We start from the raw sequence: 18,618 nt of genomic DNA, 5'->3' as shown, positions 1-18,618 counted from the left end.
ATCTTTTATTTTCCTTTGGGATTTTGACCTTTTCTCCTGCATTATTCCACCAGATACTGAATTAAAAGAGGAGGGAGGGAAGGAGAAAAGATTACTTTTCTTTATTTAATTTGACTGTTGTTTGTTCTGTGAACATGCAGCCAATGTGAGGTTGGTGCCTGCAGATTCTGCAGCTTGCATTTGTAGAAATGGTGTTGAAGTTTGCTGCTTTTCAGATCCAATCTGGGTCCAGCAGTGAGAGCTGGGGACAGAGGCCAACAAGCTGAATACTGTTTGTCACCACATTGAATCAAACTCTGTACTCAAACGCTTGTTTGAGGTGCTGGGCGAGTGCTCCTGTGAGCAGACCTGTGTCCTTACAGCTGCAGGTACTGACTCATTGTGGTGGGTTGACCCTGGCTGGATGCCAGGTGCCCACCAAAGCTGCTCTATCACTCCCCTCCTCAGCTGGACAGGGGAGAGACAATATGGCTCATGGATCGAGGTAAGGGCAGGGAGATCACTCACCAATTACCATCATGGGCAAAACAGACTTGACTTGGGGAAATTAACTTAATTTATTGCCAATCAAAATCAGAACAGGATAATGAGAAATAAAACCAAATCTTAAAACACCTTCCCCTCCACCCTTCCTTTCTTCCCAGACTCAACTTTACTCCTGATTTTCTTTACCTCCTCCCCCTGAGCGGCGCAGGGGGCTGGGGAATGGGGGTTGCGGTCAGTTCATCACACGTTGTCTCTGCCACTCCTTCCTCCTTGCTCTCTGCCCCTGCTCCAGCGCGGGGTCCCTCCCATGGGAGACAGTCCTCCATGAACTTCTCCAGTGTGGATCCTTCCCATGGGCTGCAGTTCTTCACAAACTGCTCCAGCATGGGTCCTTTCCACATGTCCTTTCCATGGGGCACAGTCCTTCAGGAACAGACTGCTCCAGTGTGGGTCCCCCATGGGGTCACAAGTCCTGCCAGCAAACCTGCTCCAGCGTGGGCTCCTCTCTCCATGGGTCCACAGATCCTGCCAGGAGCCTGCTCCAGCGTGGGCTTCCCACAGGGTCACAGCCTCCTTCAAGTGCATCCACCTGCTCCGGCGTGGGGTCCTCCATGGGCTGCAGGTGGATATCTGCTCCACCAGTAACTTCCAGGGGCTGCAGGGGCATAGCCTGCCTCACCATGGTCTTCTTCACAGGCTGCAGGGGAATCTCTGCTCCGGTGCCTGGAGCACCTCCTCCCCCTCCTTCACTGACCTTGGTGTCTGCAGAGTTTTCCCTCTCGCATATTTTCACTGCTTTCTCTCAGCTGCTGTTGCGCAGCAGTTTTTTTTCCCCTTCTTAAATATGTTATCACAGAGGCACTACAACTGTCGCTGATGGGCTTGGCCTTGGCCAGCGGCGGGTCTGTCTTGGAGCTGGCTGGCATTGGCTCTATTGGACATAGGGGAAGCTTCTGGCATCTTCTCACAGAAGCCACCCCTGTAGCCCCTCTGCAACCAAAACCTTGCCACGCAAACCCAATACACTCATAGACCCCAATGCTGACCACCTGCTCCAGGCTCCTGTAAGAGCATTGGTATTTCAGAAGAAGCACACATTTTCTGCCTTGCCTTGAATCTTAAGTAATCAGTCAGCTGGTCTTGAATGTTTACAGGACCATCGTTACTATAGTATCCACACGTATTGCAGTCCCTAATGTGTTTGTTCTCATGTGGCCACTCTTACCTGTAAAAGTGCTGTTATCCATGTTTTCTTCATGGAGGGCCAAGTCTATAGTGTGGAACTCTGTTGGAAAAAACAGCGCAAAATGATAATGCTGTGGCCACCTAACAGGGACAGCTCTGTGTAGGTCCCCTCTATTCCTTTGTCTGTTAAGGCTGTGCTTGCATTGCACTCCTGAACTGACTTTGAACCCAGACAGTGGCATGGCAGTCCTCTGCTGTCTCTTTTTTTCTGTGTACAAATTGATAGATATCCTATGGAAGGTCAAACAGTTTAATGTTGTGTGGTGGCCTTTGCACAGGAAAGGAGTAAAGGAGGACAGTTCTCATGCTTGGGGTGGAAGGGAAAGCTGCTGATACTTGTTTCTGGTTTTTGGCTGCTGCCTGTGAGACCAAGTTTCTTCATGCGTTTCTGTCTTCCCCTTTGTGCTCTCTCTGTGGCAAGAGGGTCCACAGGTGCCCAGGACATTTGGTTTTCATCTAATCCTATGTGGTTTCAAGACCTGAATAAAGCAGTATGGGCATAATGGTGTCATCCTGCAGCATGTTACAGCACAAGCTTTGTTCAGGCTCGGCCCAGCAATATTTGGGCTGTGTGGGGATGGAGGTGACCTGTCCCAGAGGAAGATGACCTTCTCTGCTGTAAATGGCGCCTCAGCTAAGCATCCACATGGGGAAGATTAAATGCAGGATTTCACAGGCTATAGCTAGTGTTGTCCTCTGGGACCTGCTGTTACTCTTGTAGCGATGGGCAGTGCTGTGGGAAGGTTTTTATGGGATGGTAGGAACAAGCGAGTGAGATGCTGTTGGAAGGAGAGAGATGGTGCAAGGCAGCTGGAGGCAGCGTTGATGCAGGTGGGCAGCAACACAGAGACTGTTCCTTCTGTTGCATGATCACAGAATTACAAAATGGTTTGGGTTGGAAGGGACCTCTGAAGGTCATCTAGTCCAACCCCCCTGCTGTGGGCAGGGACATCTTCAACTAGATCAGGTTGCTCAGAGCCCCGTCCAGCCTGACCTGGAATGTTTCCAGGGATGGGGCATCCACCACCTCTCGGGGCAACCTGTGCCAGTGTCTCACTACCCTCATCATAAAAATATTTCTTCCTTTTGTCCAATCTAAAGTTACCCTCTTTCAGTTTAAAAGCATTGCCTCTTGTCCTGTCACTACAGGCCCTGGTAAAAAGCCTCTCTCCATCTTTCTTATAAGCCCCCTTTAAGTACTGAAAGGCCACAATAAGGTCTCCCCAGAGCCTTCTCTTCTCTAGGCTGAACAACCGCAACTCTCTCAGCCGTTCTTCACAGGAGAGGTGCTCCAGCCCTCTGATCACTTTTCTTGCCCTGCTCTAGACCTGCTCCAACAGGTCCACGTCTGTCTTGTGCTGGGGACCCCAGAGCTGGACGCAGGACTCCAGGTGGGGTCTCACCAGAGCAGAATAGAGGGGCAGAATCACCTCCCTCGACCTGCTGGCCACGCTTCTTTTGATGCAGCCCAGGAGACAGTTGGCTTTCTGGGCTGCAAGTGCACACTGCTGGCTTGTGTCCAATTTTTTGTCCATCAGTATCCCCTGGCAGCTCGGCTGCTGGGGCCACAGGGCAGGAGAAGAGCTCGAACGGCTTGTGGGCTGTGTGCCAGAGCTGCACCCAGCACGAGAGGGCATGCAGGGAAGGGCCAGGGAGCAGCCCTCCGTCTTCAGAGCACATCCAGCTGACACAGCCCATGTGTGGAAGCGGGGAGTCCCATGCTGTCATGAAGGGTCCACATCCCAGCGTGTTGTGACTTGACGTCACAACCTCTTCCTGCATCTCTGTTGCTTATCAAATATATCATGTTTCTGTGCGGGAGGGAGGGATGGCAGCTCTCCCCAAAATGCCGCTTCCCTTTCTCAGCCCAAGAGTCTATTACACAGCTGGAGACTTTGAGGGAAAGAACAACAGAAGAACCTCTGCAGCCTTTAGCACATAGACAAGAGTGTGAAATCTTGCTTTTCAGACTGTAGGCTGTTCTCTAGGTGATGAAGTTGGGAAAGCCTCTTTCTTACAAGCTTATTTATCCCATAATTGCGGAATACAGGATTGCTAGTGTCTTTTCTTCAAAAGTATCTGATCCTGGCTGTCGCTGAGCTCTGCTGGCAAGGCAGAAAAGCCTGTTATCAAGAGACAACTTTTTTTTATGTGGGATTTGAGATGTGTTTACCTGGGCCCCTGTAGCCTGGAAAAAGTTGACTTTCAAGCAGAGCTCTGGCTGTAGGTATGGGAGGGTAGAGGTTTTCTCAAAATGTGTGCTCTTGATGGATTAGCACATTCTCCGTGAGGAAGCAGGTGCTGTTCTGTAGCACAGTGTTTGAGTAGCAGAACTTTATTTCCATGTGAAAGTTAAAAAATAGGTCTGGAGCCAAATCTGGTCTTTCTGCTGTCAAGCTGAGATGTTGTGACTATTCTGGTAAGGGAAGTCGCGGAGGGGTGCGGGTCCAGCTGTGCTGAGGTTTAGGTGGGATGTCTTCACTGTAGTGGGCTGTATCAGCTTTATGGGGTCAAGCAAAGCTGGCAATGCCTGTGTCTTCATTAGTAATTTTTTCTCTTTTTCACAGCAGCTGCCTGAAGCTGCTTGTGACTCTGCTGTTACGTGGGAGAAAAGGTGATATAGGCTAATGCACATCAAATATCTAGGCTAACTTTCCTTTTATTGCTAGTGCAGATGTGCCCACTGCTACCTAGCAGGCATAGGCATCCTGTCACCTATAGGGTATTGATCTACTGGGACGTTAGGATGGCTGTTGCCCTTCTCCCATGCCGTGCACCGTTAGGCACCACTTCCCACCCCATCGCCGCATGCTTTTTGACATCTTGTTTGCCATAGCTAACCTGGTCTTCCCCCAGCACCGTACAAGGATGTGGGTGTGTTTTGGCAGCTTTGCAGGGGTGGGAATGAGAAATAATGGTTTCCTGTGGCCAGATAACTGTTACCTTTTACCCTGCTTTGCAGGAGGGTGTTGGGAGACAGGTAGAACTTGTGTATACCAGTTTGGGCAGTGATCTGGTGGTAGTACCAGGATTGAGTGTTGGGGATCTACTGTGGCTTATCACCTCATGCAACTGGCAATGTGACATCCCTGGCTTAACCCACAGTCACGTGTGAGGTCTGGCCAGAGCTGGAGGAATGAACGCGATTCCAATACAAACCTTCTTCCTTCCTTCTCTCTCTCCGTCGTAGCTGCCTGCACCTTGCAGAAAATATGGCTCTCCCCAGTGCTGCTTGGTTTGGAGGGCCAGGAATCGTGCAGGCATGAACCCAGTTAGGTGTCTGTGGATTCTACCGTAGCCTGGCCTTGATAAAAAGAGAAGAAATAATGCCTGCTTTAAAATGATGCATGTCTACAACTTGAGATCAGTGAAGGCTGGTATAACTGCTGCAGGTTCCACGTGCAACGTGCAGGGAAGGTATCTTGCACTTGGTGATCCGAGCGTGGCATGACTTTTATAGATCAGGATTTAATGATGATCTAATGAACTCTTACGCTGAGGGAACTTGCAATTTTTTATTGTTTTAAACACTTCAGATATATTTTTATCTCACACTTTATACGGTTGTTATAGCTGTGGGTATCTTTTGTCATCGTAACCCCATCTGACTTGAAAGAAAAGTGTTTGCATCTTGGATATGGTTGTTGGATTTCATTAGATGACAGAACTCAAAAGTACACAGATCTCAATGTTGGCACGCTCTGGCAAACCTGCAGCTCAGGTACTGTGGAACTGACCTCCACAAACACAGCTCTGGAAGAATCAGTGTTCCTGCCCCTGCAGCTGAACACCCAAAAAACTTAAAAAGACCTTCTCTCTCTCTCTCTCCCCCCACCCCTTCCCTTAATCTCTTGTCTGGCAGGGAGCAGAGAGGAAGATCAGGGATGAAGAACGAAAGCAAAGCAAAAGAAAAGGCAAGTGCACTGACCCCAGCTCTCAGTTGAATGCGTGTAAGTAGAAATTATTCCATCAGTATTTTAAATATTAGATCTCATTTTGGCTACAAATAACTTGTGCAATAGAACTCAAGTCAATTTTTATCCCTATGGAATAGTGCTTGTTTTAAGCAGTTGCTTATGGAGTTATTGTGTTTTGCAACATACTGGGTCACTTAGGACTTCAGTTCTACATAGTTCTTCCTGTCCAAGACAGGGTCCTGCTGCATATTCAGTCAGGTATGGGTTTTAGCCGTTGAAGTGACAGGGTGAGAGTGGGATTTTTGGGCACTGCTGGAGCCCCTGCAGCTCCAGGTGGCAGCGAGAACTGGAGCTGTTCCAAATGTTTCCAGCTTGATCCTAAATTTAAGCTTTAACTTACATTAAAAATGTGTTTATAACTCTGCGGCAAGGCAGTGGCAGCTTTGGGACTGAGCCTCCAGCCTCCCAGCCCTATGCTCACTCTTCTAGAGCAAAGAGGCCCTTAGTAAATAATTTCAATAGAAGTTGTTCCTGCACATGAAGGATGTGAAGGCCTCAGCACCGTAGTATGTAAAGGCTGTGGAGCTTCTTCCTGCTGAGCATCTTTCCTGTAACTGCTGCAGATGACTGCGACAGATCCTATGTTTGGATGACTAGTTATTCACCAGCAGAGCTGCTTAGAGGAAAATGTATCTCCCTGTTCTTCCTTTGCATGGGGCAGGTGCGTGCTCTCCCTTGCTCTGCTCAGTGTGCTTGTCAGAGCCGTGCTATTAACAGTTCAACTGGTTCAACAAGCATGCACCTCACAGCTTGCTGGGCAGGATTTTCCTGAGACAGCAGGTACAGGCTGCTGGAGCAGCTTCAGAAGAAGATAAAGCTACAAGGGAACCCATTTGCTCAAGGGCAGTTGCAGAAAGGGCTGGGTTTTTGGTTTTTTTCCCAAAGTACATCGTGAAAGGTAGGTTTAGCACGCTGTTAGCATTTCACAAATATAGTAACCCCAACGGCTCCCAAAAGATTACTGCATGCAGCTCTTTGTGTAATGGCTGGAAAGTGCAAACAGTTTCAGTACAGTTTCCAGGATCTTGCGATTTTACAAAAGCTGCTTTCCAATATGAATCTCCTAGGCTTGGGATTAGCCTGATGTGACCTTTATTTTCCTGGAAAGTACAATCCATTGCTGTTTAGTTCTTGTGTGGGAAGTTTTCGATTACTTTAAGCCGTAAGCTGTTATACCCACCTCCAGGATCACAAATGCTATGTGCACATGGACTCATCAACAGCAGAAACAGTTTGTGGCTTTTGGTCAAAGTTATTTTTACAGGGATTGAGCAATCTTTAAAAAATCAGTTTTGCAAGAAAAAAAAAGTCTATTTTCCACTGGGGACATGAGATATGAAGTGTTTTGTTTGCAGTTGGTTTGACCCAAAATTGAAATGTTTCCACTTGGTAAAATGAAGTCTTCAGTTGGGGTCAGTTTGACATGAACGTGTCTGAAGTGCAGTTTAAGGCACCTCCTGCCTCACTCTCTCCCAGGCGGGTCTTTGTGGGTGAAGTCTGTCCACTTGGTGGCTTGTGTCACGTCAGCTGGTGTGTCGTGAGAGCCAAAGTGCTCTGTGGGAGACAGTGCTGGTCCTGCTGGGGGATGAACTGGGGTCTGGCAGCTTGAGGTGACCAGGATGAACAATGAGATGAACAAAATTTGAAAGTGTGGAATCAAAATGTAACTCTAAATGTAGCATCTTGCAAGGAACAGTATTTGTACCACCTCTGTAGTGTGATAGTGCTTCTGTGGTGCTGTTTCTTCGAGAGGCTCTCAACTGGAACCACGTGGGTTGCGAGCTGTCTCTTTGTCGTCTTTCTGCCTTCCTGGTATAGGAAATACAGCATCCTTTTGAGGGAACAGATAGGGAAAAGGGGGGACTTGGACTAGCTTTTGCCCTCTCTTTGGATGGTTTGCTTGGTACATGGAAGACCTAGGTTCCCCTGTTGGGGTGAGCGGCCAGACCATTCTCCAGCACAGTTTAATATCCAAACAAAGTCAAACAGCTCACTTGGATAGATGGAGCAAACTTCTACTACTCTGTGAAGCAAGCTGTTTCCTCAGGGTCCAGGTCCTCATCTGAGAGGTAGACAACCCAGGTTCAAACTCGTCTACCACAGGAGCTTCTCCCTTTGACCCTGACTGCAGAGTACCCTTGTTCAACAGTGTATGTGCCTTTTAAATGATGTAAGAAAGCCACAGCCCCATCAGTGCCTTCACTATCCTCTATTCCCATCTTTGGTCTCTGCAGTTTCTGATGTCAAAGTGCCCATGCTTCCCTCACACAAACGTACGGACATCACCATCTTCAAGCCCTTCATGGACCTAGACACTCAGCCTGTCCTTTTCATTCCTGACGTTCACTTTGCAAATCTTCAGCGTGGGGCTCATGTAAGTAAAGCTCATGGATGTGGGGGTGAGGAGGCTATGGGATGTATTTGCAAAAAGCCTGGGATGCATACATCTGAAATGCCAAACTGTCTGTGTTGATGCTGTAAACAAATACAGGCTGAGTCTCATGTGAGCAAGAGATGTTGCTCCTAGACGCATTGGCTGGGGATGTTTTCTGATAAAATTATTTTCCTATGAACTCCTGTTTCCATGAACCTGAAAGGATTTTTCCACAGCATCTCCAGCCAAGAGTTCACTGAATGAACTGCAGGCTGGTGTTCTCTTGTAAAGTCTGCTGGGTTCCTGGTGCACTGCTGTAGACTGTGGGCTCCTCCAGCCTGCTGCTGCAGGGTGAAAATCCATTCCGTGGAACTGGCAAGTGTGTCAGCTCTGTGATCTGCTGCCAGAGCGCCCTGCCTCAGCGTTCCTGGAAAGTCCCAGCTGACAGGAAACTGGAAGGGAAAAAAATTAGAGTGCAACCAAGTTTCAAAATCTTGAACTTTCCTGTGCCAGGAGTTCTGGCATGCTCTAACATAATCTAAACCTTACTTTTTAAGAGCATTGCCTAAACTCCTAGCAGGGATGGAGAAATAAACTTGTATCTGTAATGCTGACTTTTCTGCATGTTTTCCTACGAAGGCTCTAGTGCTGAGGTCTGTCAGAAGACTCTACACCAGTCCAGATAGAAAGCTGGTTAGCTCTTGTATGTTCCCATCTCTCTCATTTGAGATCCTTTAATTTCTCTTTATGAAAAAAGGTAAAGGAGATACTTACTGGCTTTTGGAAGATTGAGCCGAAATGGTGTTTGATACAGGGTTGAAAGATAATAGGAGGAAATGAATTCTAGTTCTGGATAAAATTTTCACAACCCTAAGCACAAGTGTTATTTGTGTATTAAAATGAAGGCCAATGTTTGTTGCTGGGACCAAAGCATCTTACTTCTAGTAGGCTCCCTACTTGAGAGCCTTGATTTCCCCTATGTCCTGTACTGATATGCTTACAAGTGAGTTGGGTGGGTGAGCCATCTGCCTATCCCTTGCAGCTCCTGCCATGAGCTCAGGGGTTCCCTCTCCTATAACTCGATGCTGTTGGACCTCTGCTCATGCTGGATGCAGCACGATTGTTGTTCTATGCCAGTGACTCTTTATCGCAAACAGATATAAAAAAAAGATATAAGGAAGAAATTCTAGATATAAGGAAGCAATTTTTTATGCTGAGGGTGGTGAAACACTGGCACAGGTTGCCCCGAGAGGTGGTGGATGCCCCATCCCTGGAAACGTTCAAGGTCAGGCTGGACGGGGCTCTGAGCAACCTGATCTAGTGGAAGATGTCCGTGCCCACGGCAGGGGGGTTGGACTAGATGACCTTTAGAGGTCCCTTCCAACCCAAACTATCCTATGATTCTATGAAACAAAGCTATTGCTAAGTCACTATTAACAGATAGCAATTAGAGGGATGGGGAGAGCATTGCTGACATGTTACACCAGCTAATGGGTCTGTCCTTATGCAGCTTTGTTTTGTAGCGTTCAGAGCCCTTTGTAGTGTTTTCCGAGGACTGAGTACCACATAAGTTTCTCACTAGCTAGCTAATTCAGTGTGTGTTTTTCTGCGTATGCCAAGAAAATCTCCCCTTTGTTTTAAAAGGTCCTTCCTGTTGCTTCAGAAGAACTGGATGGTGAAAGGTAAGAGCTGTGCTACTTCAGCCTACTGAAGTCTTGCCCTCAGACAGAGGGGTAAGTCCCTCTAATTGTACCACTGCCAACTTTTTGCCCTGTCAATGACAGCTCCAGCCTGAAGAGAGGAGCCTACATCGGTGAAGAGGACTTTATTGCTACTCCGAATAAGATGGCCAGAATAGAAGAACCAAAAAGAGGTATTATTTTCTTCTTGCAGAGACTGAATTATTGGAGTATTTGTCCATCATGATAGATAGATGCATCTGAGGTTAAAGAGTTGTTTTAATTTATTTTGGAGTATACTTGAGCCTGATTTTTCTGGCTTTGAGTAGTAATAGAAAGAGTTTGCGTAACAGGATGTAGTTCAGCTCCACGAATCTTTTACAGTGTCAGAATTTCTGGGTTTTTCTGCCAACTCAGACACTAATTGGCTCTGAACCTGTAAGAAAAGAGACTCAGCGGAGGTGAGCAGCTTACCAATCTCCTTGGTGGATTGGGGGAGAGAACTCATCACGTAAGCCACTACAAAATACTTTGGAAATCTTCTCTAGGACTTTAAGCAATGAATGCCAAGAACTGGTTCTGGGTATAAAACTGTTGGCATCTTTCGTGGTGGCAGAAAATGGGCTATTCATGCTGAGAGCCAAACTGAGAGAATATTCTGCTTATTTTTAACCTGTTGTCAACCTTTGCAATTTGATGTGGGATTGGATGTTGCTGTGGTGTTGTGAAAGGAGATGAGAGGTCCCTCTGGAGATGGTGTAGAGCATTACCTGCCTGATGAGTCATGTGTGGGAGGACCACAACAAACCTTAAAGGATTAAAAGAGGAGGATTAAACTTGTGATGCGGCGAAGGTTGAATCTAGCAAGTCTGACCTTAATGGGGCTGCAATTCTGTAGTCTGGGTCAACTAGTAAGGAAGGATGGATTTTATAAAAGGAAATTAGACTTCTTGGTTTTTCTTGTTGCTGTATGCCATAAAATGAGACCCATGGGATTCTCTCTTCTTTGGCTGGTATATCATCTGACCTGTGCTGTCACTGAGAGTGTGTGTGCTGTCTTCATTTTTTAAATCTACAGTCCTCCTTCTTTAAACCTGCTTTTAGCAGAGAAATCCATCAAGGTGCTGTGCTGTCCTGAGTTCATCTTGTTCAATTAGATATGCCAGTAATTGTTCTGTGTTGCAGGTGTGTCAAAGCTGTGGCTGATGAACCCTTGTAAACAATCCAGGCTGCAATACCTAGTGATTAGAAAGAGGGATTAAAGACAGCAAAGCTGTTAAAGTCCAAGCTTTCTTGCTGTCATGGCTTATTCCTCAGCCTTAAAGCAGTTTTTAATGAGGCTGATGTTACATGCAATGACTCTCTGCTAGCTTGAGAACGCTAGGGATGCTTACCTAATCGGGTTTCTTATTCTTTCGTTCCCCTCCTAGCAGGAGGCTAAGTCTGCTTTGTATGTCAGCTGTGGTGGTATGAGTATTACTGAAACATGGCAAGGGGTAGGAAGAGAGATGAGACAGCATAGGAGGAACAGAGGACTGTACAAATAAATTATTTAAAAATGAGGAGGTGGCCAGGATGGCTTCACCTGCTGTGGTAGCATCTGTCAAATCATTTTATTGTACAAAGTCTTATGGCAAATGACCTGTGAGATATGGAGGGACCCAAGAGTCTCAAAGCTCCGTGTTTTGTGTTCCTCCTTTTCGTGTTTCAAATATGACCTTTTTTCAAATAATAGAGAAAATATCAAATAGAGAGAAATTTAAAAGTATTTTGACAATAAAGATGCTTGAGCATGCAGTATTTCTGTGTGCAAAAAGTATGTTTTGAGCTAACCTAGCTACGCATTTTCGTGGTGCAGTCTTCAATGTATATTGAATGTACGTATGTATATCTCTTCATAAGATCCTCAACGTATGTTACTGTATGCTTAGCCACTGTCATATACAGATCTTTTCTGAGGAGCAATTATGCAGTTAATTCCTCTCTCCAATTTGCTTTTCAGTGTTGCTGTATGTCCGAAAAGAGTCAGAGGAAGTCTTTGATGCACTGATGTTAAAAACACCGTCTCTGAAAGGTCTAATGGAAGCGGTAAGTAATAAGGCTGTTTTACAGTCCTTATACACTGGACAGTCACAGGAGCTAGACTCTAAATCACAGCTTGTGTCCACATACTCCTGCTCTTCTGGATAAGAAGCATAAGGCTGATTTCCTTTCAATAACGTGGAAATGAATGTAAATAATGCTTTAATTCATTATTAAGGGACTTGAGGAAGTACCTTACCCCACATCTGTGGGGTCTGAGTGTAAGAAGGTGTTTCTCAGTCTTCCTGAAAATCCAGCTATGTCAAGCTCGATGACTGGATACCTGAGATAGTGCCAAAATGACAGGTGCTGCTGGAGAGAGAGCCTTCTAGGTTTGCTTCTTACACAAGCTCTACTTTGGCCAAGCTGCAGAAGCAGCTGTGTAGGTCTCTTCCTTGCTGCATCAAAAAACAGTCAACAGACTCCCACCGTGGATGTCCCTCATGTCAGAGGGGGTATTTTAATTAGAAGATGGAGTGATTTCCAGAATGTGTTCAGTGGTTTGGATTTTTTTCAGTCTTTCAAAGCCTTGTTTGGGGGCCTCCCCTCCCCTTTCATAACCTGCTTATGAAGAGCTCCAAGTCCCAGTTTCTGAGTGTGCTTGAAGACTTTTATATATCTGTGCACACATGCGTAAAATTGCTCTCTGGTACTTGACTTCCAAAATAGCCTTCCACTATCCCTGCTGCTGCAGTGCTGCAAAGGAAATACAGAGCTTAACTCCGAGGAATGGTGTAATGTTTGGTGCGAGCTCAAAACTGATGTTTCTGGCTGCCTCTTTCTGGGACTAATGCCTCGTCAGTGCTCAGAGGATGGAGGCTTTGGGGCTGTACAGCCAGGTCTTGCCATTAGCTTTGGGACCCAGAGATGATTCTGTAACCTGAAGCTCTCTCTTCCTGGCTGTGGAGCTTTCACAGCACAGGCGGGCTGGAGGTGAGGGCTACTGGGGAGGGGGATTGAAGGCTATGAAGTCCTCCCTTACCCCACGGTCCTGAAGTGAAGCTGCACCTTTGTTGTTTCACTTGGACTTCTTAAAGCAAGGAACCAAGAGCTCACAACTCTAGCTTGGAGGAAACCCCCTGTGCTTTTGCATCCTCAAACGGCGTATTGGTTTGGTACTTGCTGTTGGTGTGATAGAGCAATTTGCCAAAGTAAGCCAGGCTTAAATTACTGACCTCATGACTTTCTGGAGGCTTGTACAGTGAAGTGCCATGGTTAGTGGCAGCTGTTACACACTGAGGTCACCCTGCTGGGAAAGGGGGACATTTCTGATCAGCTTGTGTCCTTAGCAGCAGAGGTCTTTGCTCTGTTGCTATTTTCTTCCTGCACCAGCCGCTGTGATGACTGGTTTCACTTGATCCCTCTGACACTGAATTTAAAAATGGTTTTCGGTACGCTAGGAGAACAGAGAGCCAAGAGAGGATGAGAACCAGGGTGTGGGGTGGTTTTCTAATGTCTGGGCTTTTTGGTGTGGGGGCAAGGGGTTGCTGTATGAGAAGTCAGTGGCCAGGTTTAGAACATGATTAAATTTTTTGCACAGAAGTTGGCAAACTGCAGAGGAGGGGTTCTCATCTGTAGGCTTATGCTATAGTTCAGGATTTAGTATTGCCTTTATAGGGCAGAGCAGTTGTTTTCATCTGCAGACCTTTTTTTTGTTCCTTTCTGTAAAATAGTAAGTGGAAGACAATGCCAGCAGTCTCCTTGCTTCACCAATGCTTGCTTTCTTTTGTTCTAGATCTCTGACAAGTATGACGTTCCTTTTGATAAAATAGGAAAAATCTTCAAAAAATGTAAAAAAGGGTGAGTATGTACCTATGCAGCAACTGTCTGAGACTATGGACTCCTTTTTCCAAACCTGTAGGCAAATCTGCTTTATAATTCCCCCATGCACTGCACATATGCAAATGCCATTTGTGGATATGTGTGTGTGCATGCAACATACACACATTCCAACGTCATTCACAGAGCTGAAGACCAGAAGGGTCCTATAGAAATATGTAGTCCGACTTCCTGGGTAAATACAAGTCACGGAACCTCTCTGAGTTAACTGCGATTTGAACCAGTTGATCACGTCAGAGGAAGAAGAGTTCAGTTTGTTTAAAGACTCCCAGTGACAAAGAACCTACTTCAACCCATGTTAAATTGTTCCAGTGGTTAACTGTGCTCACTATGTCTGCATTTGGCTACAATTACTAAACCTGGTTGTCTTTTTGTGGGCTAAATTGAAGAGACCTTTATTGTGAAGTGTCCGTCCCCCACAGAGGCCACACTCCACTGTTTTTATTTTGTAGCATAAATAATTGAGTTCCTGAACATTGTCTGCTTTTGTTTTTCCTTTTAATCTCTCACTAATTTTCTTGTTTTTTCTCTAAAGTCACTTCAGTGTCTCAGCCCCTTCCCCAAAGCCCTCTGGCCAGAAAATTACATCCTTTCATCACCTTTGGAATGTAGTTTCAAGGGTTGTGCTTTCGTAGCAGAATTACCCCACCAGAATAACTGCAAAAGTTTTGAACTGATGGTAGCTAAACCACTGCTAAGGACAGCTTTGTGTGTATGTGTGCACACGAACACACAGAAGAGGCAAATGAAAGCAGTGGCCAAGCATCGGTGGTTTCTTCCCTGCAAGCTCTGTAGGGTTTTGTGCTGATTGCTTGTAACTGTCAAACAAATCAGTTCAGAGCTCCGAGGTTGCCCAAGTGTCTGCAGCTTCAGAAGGATGTCTGCCAGTTCCAGGATCTCTCTCCCTCCCTGGTCCGGGAGCCAGACTTAACCCTTTCATTCACATCCTAGAAGCACGGCTGCAAGCCTTGATGGCAGGTTTGGGTAAGGACAGCTAGATCTGCCATAGGAAGCAATGAGTCAGAGATGGGTGAGCAGAGATCTTGTGTTACCCCTGGACAGTCCAGGCTCTCTGAGGTTTGAGGGCGCCTTTGCTGTCTTTGGCATTTAGAAGTGTAATATATCCCTGATTTATTTTATTTTTCCAGAATTCTGGTCAACATGGACGATAACATCGTGAAACACTATTCTAATGAAGATACCTTCCAGTTGCAGATTGAAGAAGTTGGAGGATCTTACAAGCTCACTCTGACCGAGATCTAAGGTCATGGATCCTCTGTGGATTTTAAACAAAGGTCTCAAGTGAACATTTTCCTATAATTTAGTATGTTGGGCAAAACACTAATCACCTTCTCCAGAAGAAAGCCAGGTGTTGACTTGTTCTGGGGAGCAGAGCAGTGGTTTTGCTTAATACATTCGTGTTTCTGTTCTTTCCAAAGAACGTTGTAATGCTCATGACCTTATTTGCACTTGAAATGAGTGAGCAAAGATCAGCGATTAAATAGAGAGCATGTATAAAACACTAGTAAACATGGGAGGAGAAAACTCCTGGAAGGTGGCCTTTTAGAGTGGTGTTATCTTTATTTATCTATTCAGTAACCGTGTTTGAGCCCGTTATCAGCTAATACCATTTTATTGGACTGTTTTCTGCTAGGTAGAGCTGCAAAACTACTAATTGATACTAGTAGGAATTGCGTGCAGGTTGGAGAAAAGTCTTTATAATGTTTACTCTTGAACAGGGCAGACTGTTGAAATCACTTGTGTCATTTGGGGGGAATGTAAAACTGCCTTGCTTATGAAGAACTGGCCTTAGTAACTGTGTGAACTCTCATCAGATGAAGCTATATTGTATATAAGTGCAATATATTTTTGAAGGTTTGTAAATGTGTACATACAAGTGATATATAATATATATAAAATGGTGTTCTGTATATACCGTGAATATATGCAATGAAGCCCATCTAAAAGGATGCCATATACAGAGAAAACAGATATTTAACGTAGCTATTTAAAAATGGACAAACCCTTAACACGCACCAAAGGTGAGCACACGTTTGTATGTTCATAGAAGGCACAAGAGACCTGCTTGTTCAACATGGATCTTCCTGCGTGGAAGGAAAAAGGTACCGGCTCTCTCCTAAACCCTCCTGCACAGCCAGGCAACTGTGGTCCTGGCTTCTCTTATGAACTGCCAGTTTGAGCCCTGAAACGGCTGCGTACTGCTGCCCTGGGAGGTGATTTGGGCCGAGTCTGAGAGCTGGGTCTCAAGAGGAGCTGAGCAGATGCAGTTTCCTTGAAATCTCGCTTCTGGGGGTCAGGAAGAAGGTCTCCTGGAGGGTGGATTTTTTTTCTGTAGCAGTGTACTTAAGGCTCGGCTGGACGCTGCCCACAACAGCAGCTCAGGCTGGATGAACCCGTGGGTCGGAGACAGCTTGCAGGGTCCTAGGATGTCGACAACCAGAAGTGCACAGGCAAGGCTTTTGAGAGAGGAAGGTGCCATCCCGGCTCAGCAAGCCAAGCTTTAGCGGGGCCTAGGGGCTGCAAGCAGGTTAAGCGCATTGACACACTGCTGAGGTGGAGAGACCAAACGGGCAGCTGGTAACAGGCATCCTGAGCCTAGGCCCAGCTGGGAGTGCCAAACACCTCCAAAAAATACTGCTCTGCAGTAGATTGTACAGTATTTACTCATTGCGTGCATGTGCTTGTGAAGGAAAGGCACCCTCAGCACCCTCTGGTTAGTAGCAAGTGAGAGGAGAACATTTAAACAGCAGCACGTGGCTCTAAGACAAAAACCTACATTACAGGGTGAGCAGATGAGCGTGAGTACCAGGTCCAGTGTCACTCAGTGCTTTTGTTAGGGATCTGGATAATGCAGGAGAGGTTTGTAATGTTTTCAGACAGCACAAAGCTGCACATGCCTCACCGAGGACGTGGAGGTCAATCTGAATAGGCTGGAGAAATAGTCCGGAAAAGTAGGATATGATTCTACTTAATGGTTAAAAAGTCTACTTAATGGTTAACGAATCGTAACCGAATGTTCAGCTGTGTCATGCTGCTGTTTGGAAGAGGGAGGCAAATGCCACGTTGAGTTGATAAACGGGAGCATGGCCTGCAAGAAATAGGAGACCCGCCTTTTGCTCTACTTGGCATCTCACCGAGGCCTCTGCTGGAGCGCTGTGCCCCGTGCTGAGCCCGGCCCTTCCAGCAGAGCCTAGTCCTATCAGATGTCCCAGAGAGGCCAGACCCGCCCGGTCCTTCAGCCAGAGCTCGTGGCTACTGAGGAGGAAGGGCTGGATGAGTTGTCTGGTGAGGGGTCATCTTCAGAAGGGAAGGTTGAGGGGAGCAGCCTCCCAACACGTGGAAGTGTTCTCCCGGTCCATTGCAAGCACAACGAGAAGTAGTGGGCGTAAATTGCAGAAATTCAGGTTAGGTGTCGAGGTGGTTTTCTCTAGTGAGAAGAGCAGGTTGCCCAGGGAGGCAGTGGAGTTTGGCATCAGAGGTCTTCAGAGCCAGGCTGGGCAAAGGTCACAGGTATAGTTGATTCTCCCTTGGTGCTGAGACTAGGTGAGCACTTGAAGTCCCTCCTTACCATACTTTTTTAATGATTTACATGAAACATAGTATTTTGGGATTTGTGTTCAGACCAATCTTGAGCTGGTTCATAGACCTCCATTCCCCCCTCCTTCCTCCTCCTCCTCCTCTGTTGATGGGCCCCACGAAGGCTTGCCGACACTCTGGGCACCGCGTGCTCCTCTCTTCGCTCTGTGGCTGGAGCTGAGCAAACTCCACGTGGATGCGTCCATGACTGTAGGCGTGTGGATGGAGCCTGTGGGCTTGAAGGCGAAGGAGGGAAGCTGGCCTGCAGCATGGTGCCGAAGAGACTTGGCCAACACGTGCCACCCCGTACAGGAATCCACCGCCTGCAGAGCAGAGCAGCCACGGGACTCCTACCCAGCTGACACCAACCAGCCGCTTGGGCTTCCCTTCATCAGTCACGGGGAATAATGTTACTATGGCAAGGGAATTTTTTTTTTTAAACCTGATCTATAGAATACATATATATTTACGCATTTTTATTGAAAATGGAAGTTTTCTTACAGAAACTCAGTCTAGGGTCAGGGAAGTAGATTTAGAGTCTCCATAGAAGTAGGACTGACATGAATGTTACTTCTTTTTACTGCTTAATGAAGTATGTGAACTAAATCTGATGATTGTTTTCCACTATAAGATATTCTGGGACACGGGTCTTACAACAGTAGCAGCAATGTCATGTATGTTTTATGAAACTGATTTTTTTGGTTTTGCCTGCTGTTTTTTAATTGAAAATGTATTTTAAACCAAGCTATTAAATTTTATATGTTCATTTCTAATGATGAGTCTTTTATCTAGTAACCACATCTGCCCTTCCCCCTTTATTTTTCCTTTGACAGGGGATCTATAAAACAAAACCCCAGTGATCATTTATTAGTTTCTCTTCTTCGCAGAAGCAAATAATCCCAATGCCAGCCTTGCTGTTATTCCCACGTAAGAAGTGGTTAGCCCCATTCTTATTCCCTGCTTGATTTCAACTGACCTCATTCATTTTTGAGTGTGGGGAAGCCACATAGCATTTTTTTTTGGTAGGACCCTTTCCTTTGGCAGTAAAACAAAACCAAAAAACCCTCATTAAGCTCGGTTGCGTAGTGGGTCGGTGATGCCCGATGGTCTCTGCTGGAGGTTGAACAAAAGCATCAGGGGCATTGCTGCCTTCTGCGCCCTGTGCGGCAGTGCATGGGGCCTCCCATGGCTGCACGCGTGGAGGGGGAGCTGTGGGCTCATAGCAGTACCAGCGGCTGTCCCTGGCTGCCAGGTCCGAGGTGCTTCGGGTAATCTCCAGCCTGCGATCGCTACCGGGAGCAGTGGGTGTCTTTCCAGGAGGAGCTGTTGTAACCAGCAC

General features: G+C 46.4%; 1 protein-coding gene across 5 annotated transcripts in view; it reads left to right on the top strand.

Moving 5' to 3' along the window:
* The window catches only part of GRHL1 (grainyhead like transcription factor 1), a 45,552-nt gene extending 27,500 nt beyond the window's left edge, over positions 1–18,052 (top strand). For 2 of the 5 annotated variants that reach the window (XM_076332797.1, XM_076332794.1), the window contains exons 10-16: positions 5,594–5,681; positions 7,943–8,082; positions 9,727–9,764; positions 9,867–9,955; positions 11,764–11,849; positions 13,579–13,643; positions 14,831–18,052. In XM_076332797.1, coding sequence (XP_076188912.1) covers positions 5,594–5,681; positions 7,943–8,082; positions 9,727–9,764; positions 9,867–9,955; positions 11,764–11,849; positions 13,579–13,643; positions 14,831–14,945 — 621 coding nt within the window. In that variant the 3' untranslated portion in view covers positions 14,946–18,052. Of the gene's footprint in view, positions 1–5,593; positions 5,682–7,942; positions 8,083–9,726; positions 9,765–9,866; positions 9,956–11,763; positions 11,850–13,578; positions 13,644–14,217; positions 14,713–14,830 lie in introns of all 5 variants that reach the window. The other 3 variants (XR_012994848.1, XR_012994849.1, XM_076332795.1) reach the window with 3 other exon arrangements.
* The last annotated feature ends 566 nt before the right edge of the window (positions 18,053–18,618 follow it).

The sequence above is a fragment of the Aptenodytes patagonicus genome, chromosome 3 (genome assembly GCF_965638725.1).
Source record: "Aptenodytes patagonicus chromosome 3, bAptPat1.pri.cur, whole genome shotgun sequence".
NCBI classification, from domain to species: domain Eukaryota; kingdom Metazoa; phylum Chordata; class Aves; order Sphenisciformes; family Spheniscidae; genus Aptenodytes; species Aptenodytes patagonicus.
Note: the sequence above shows the minus strand (reverse complement) of the source record. Positions and strands in the feature narration are given on the sequence as shown.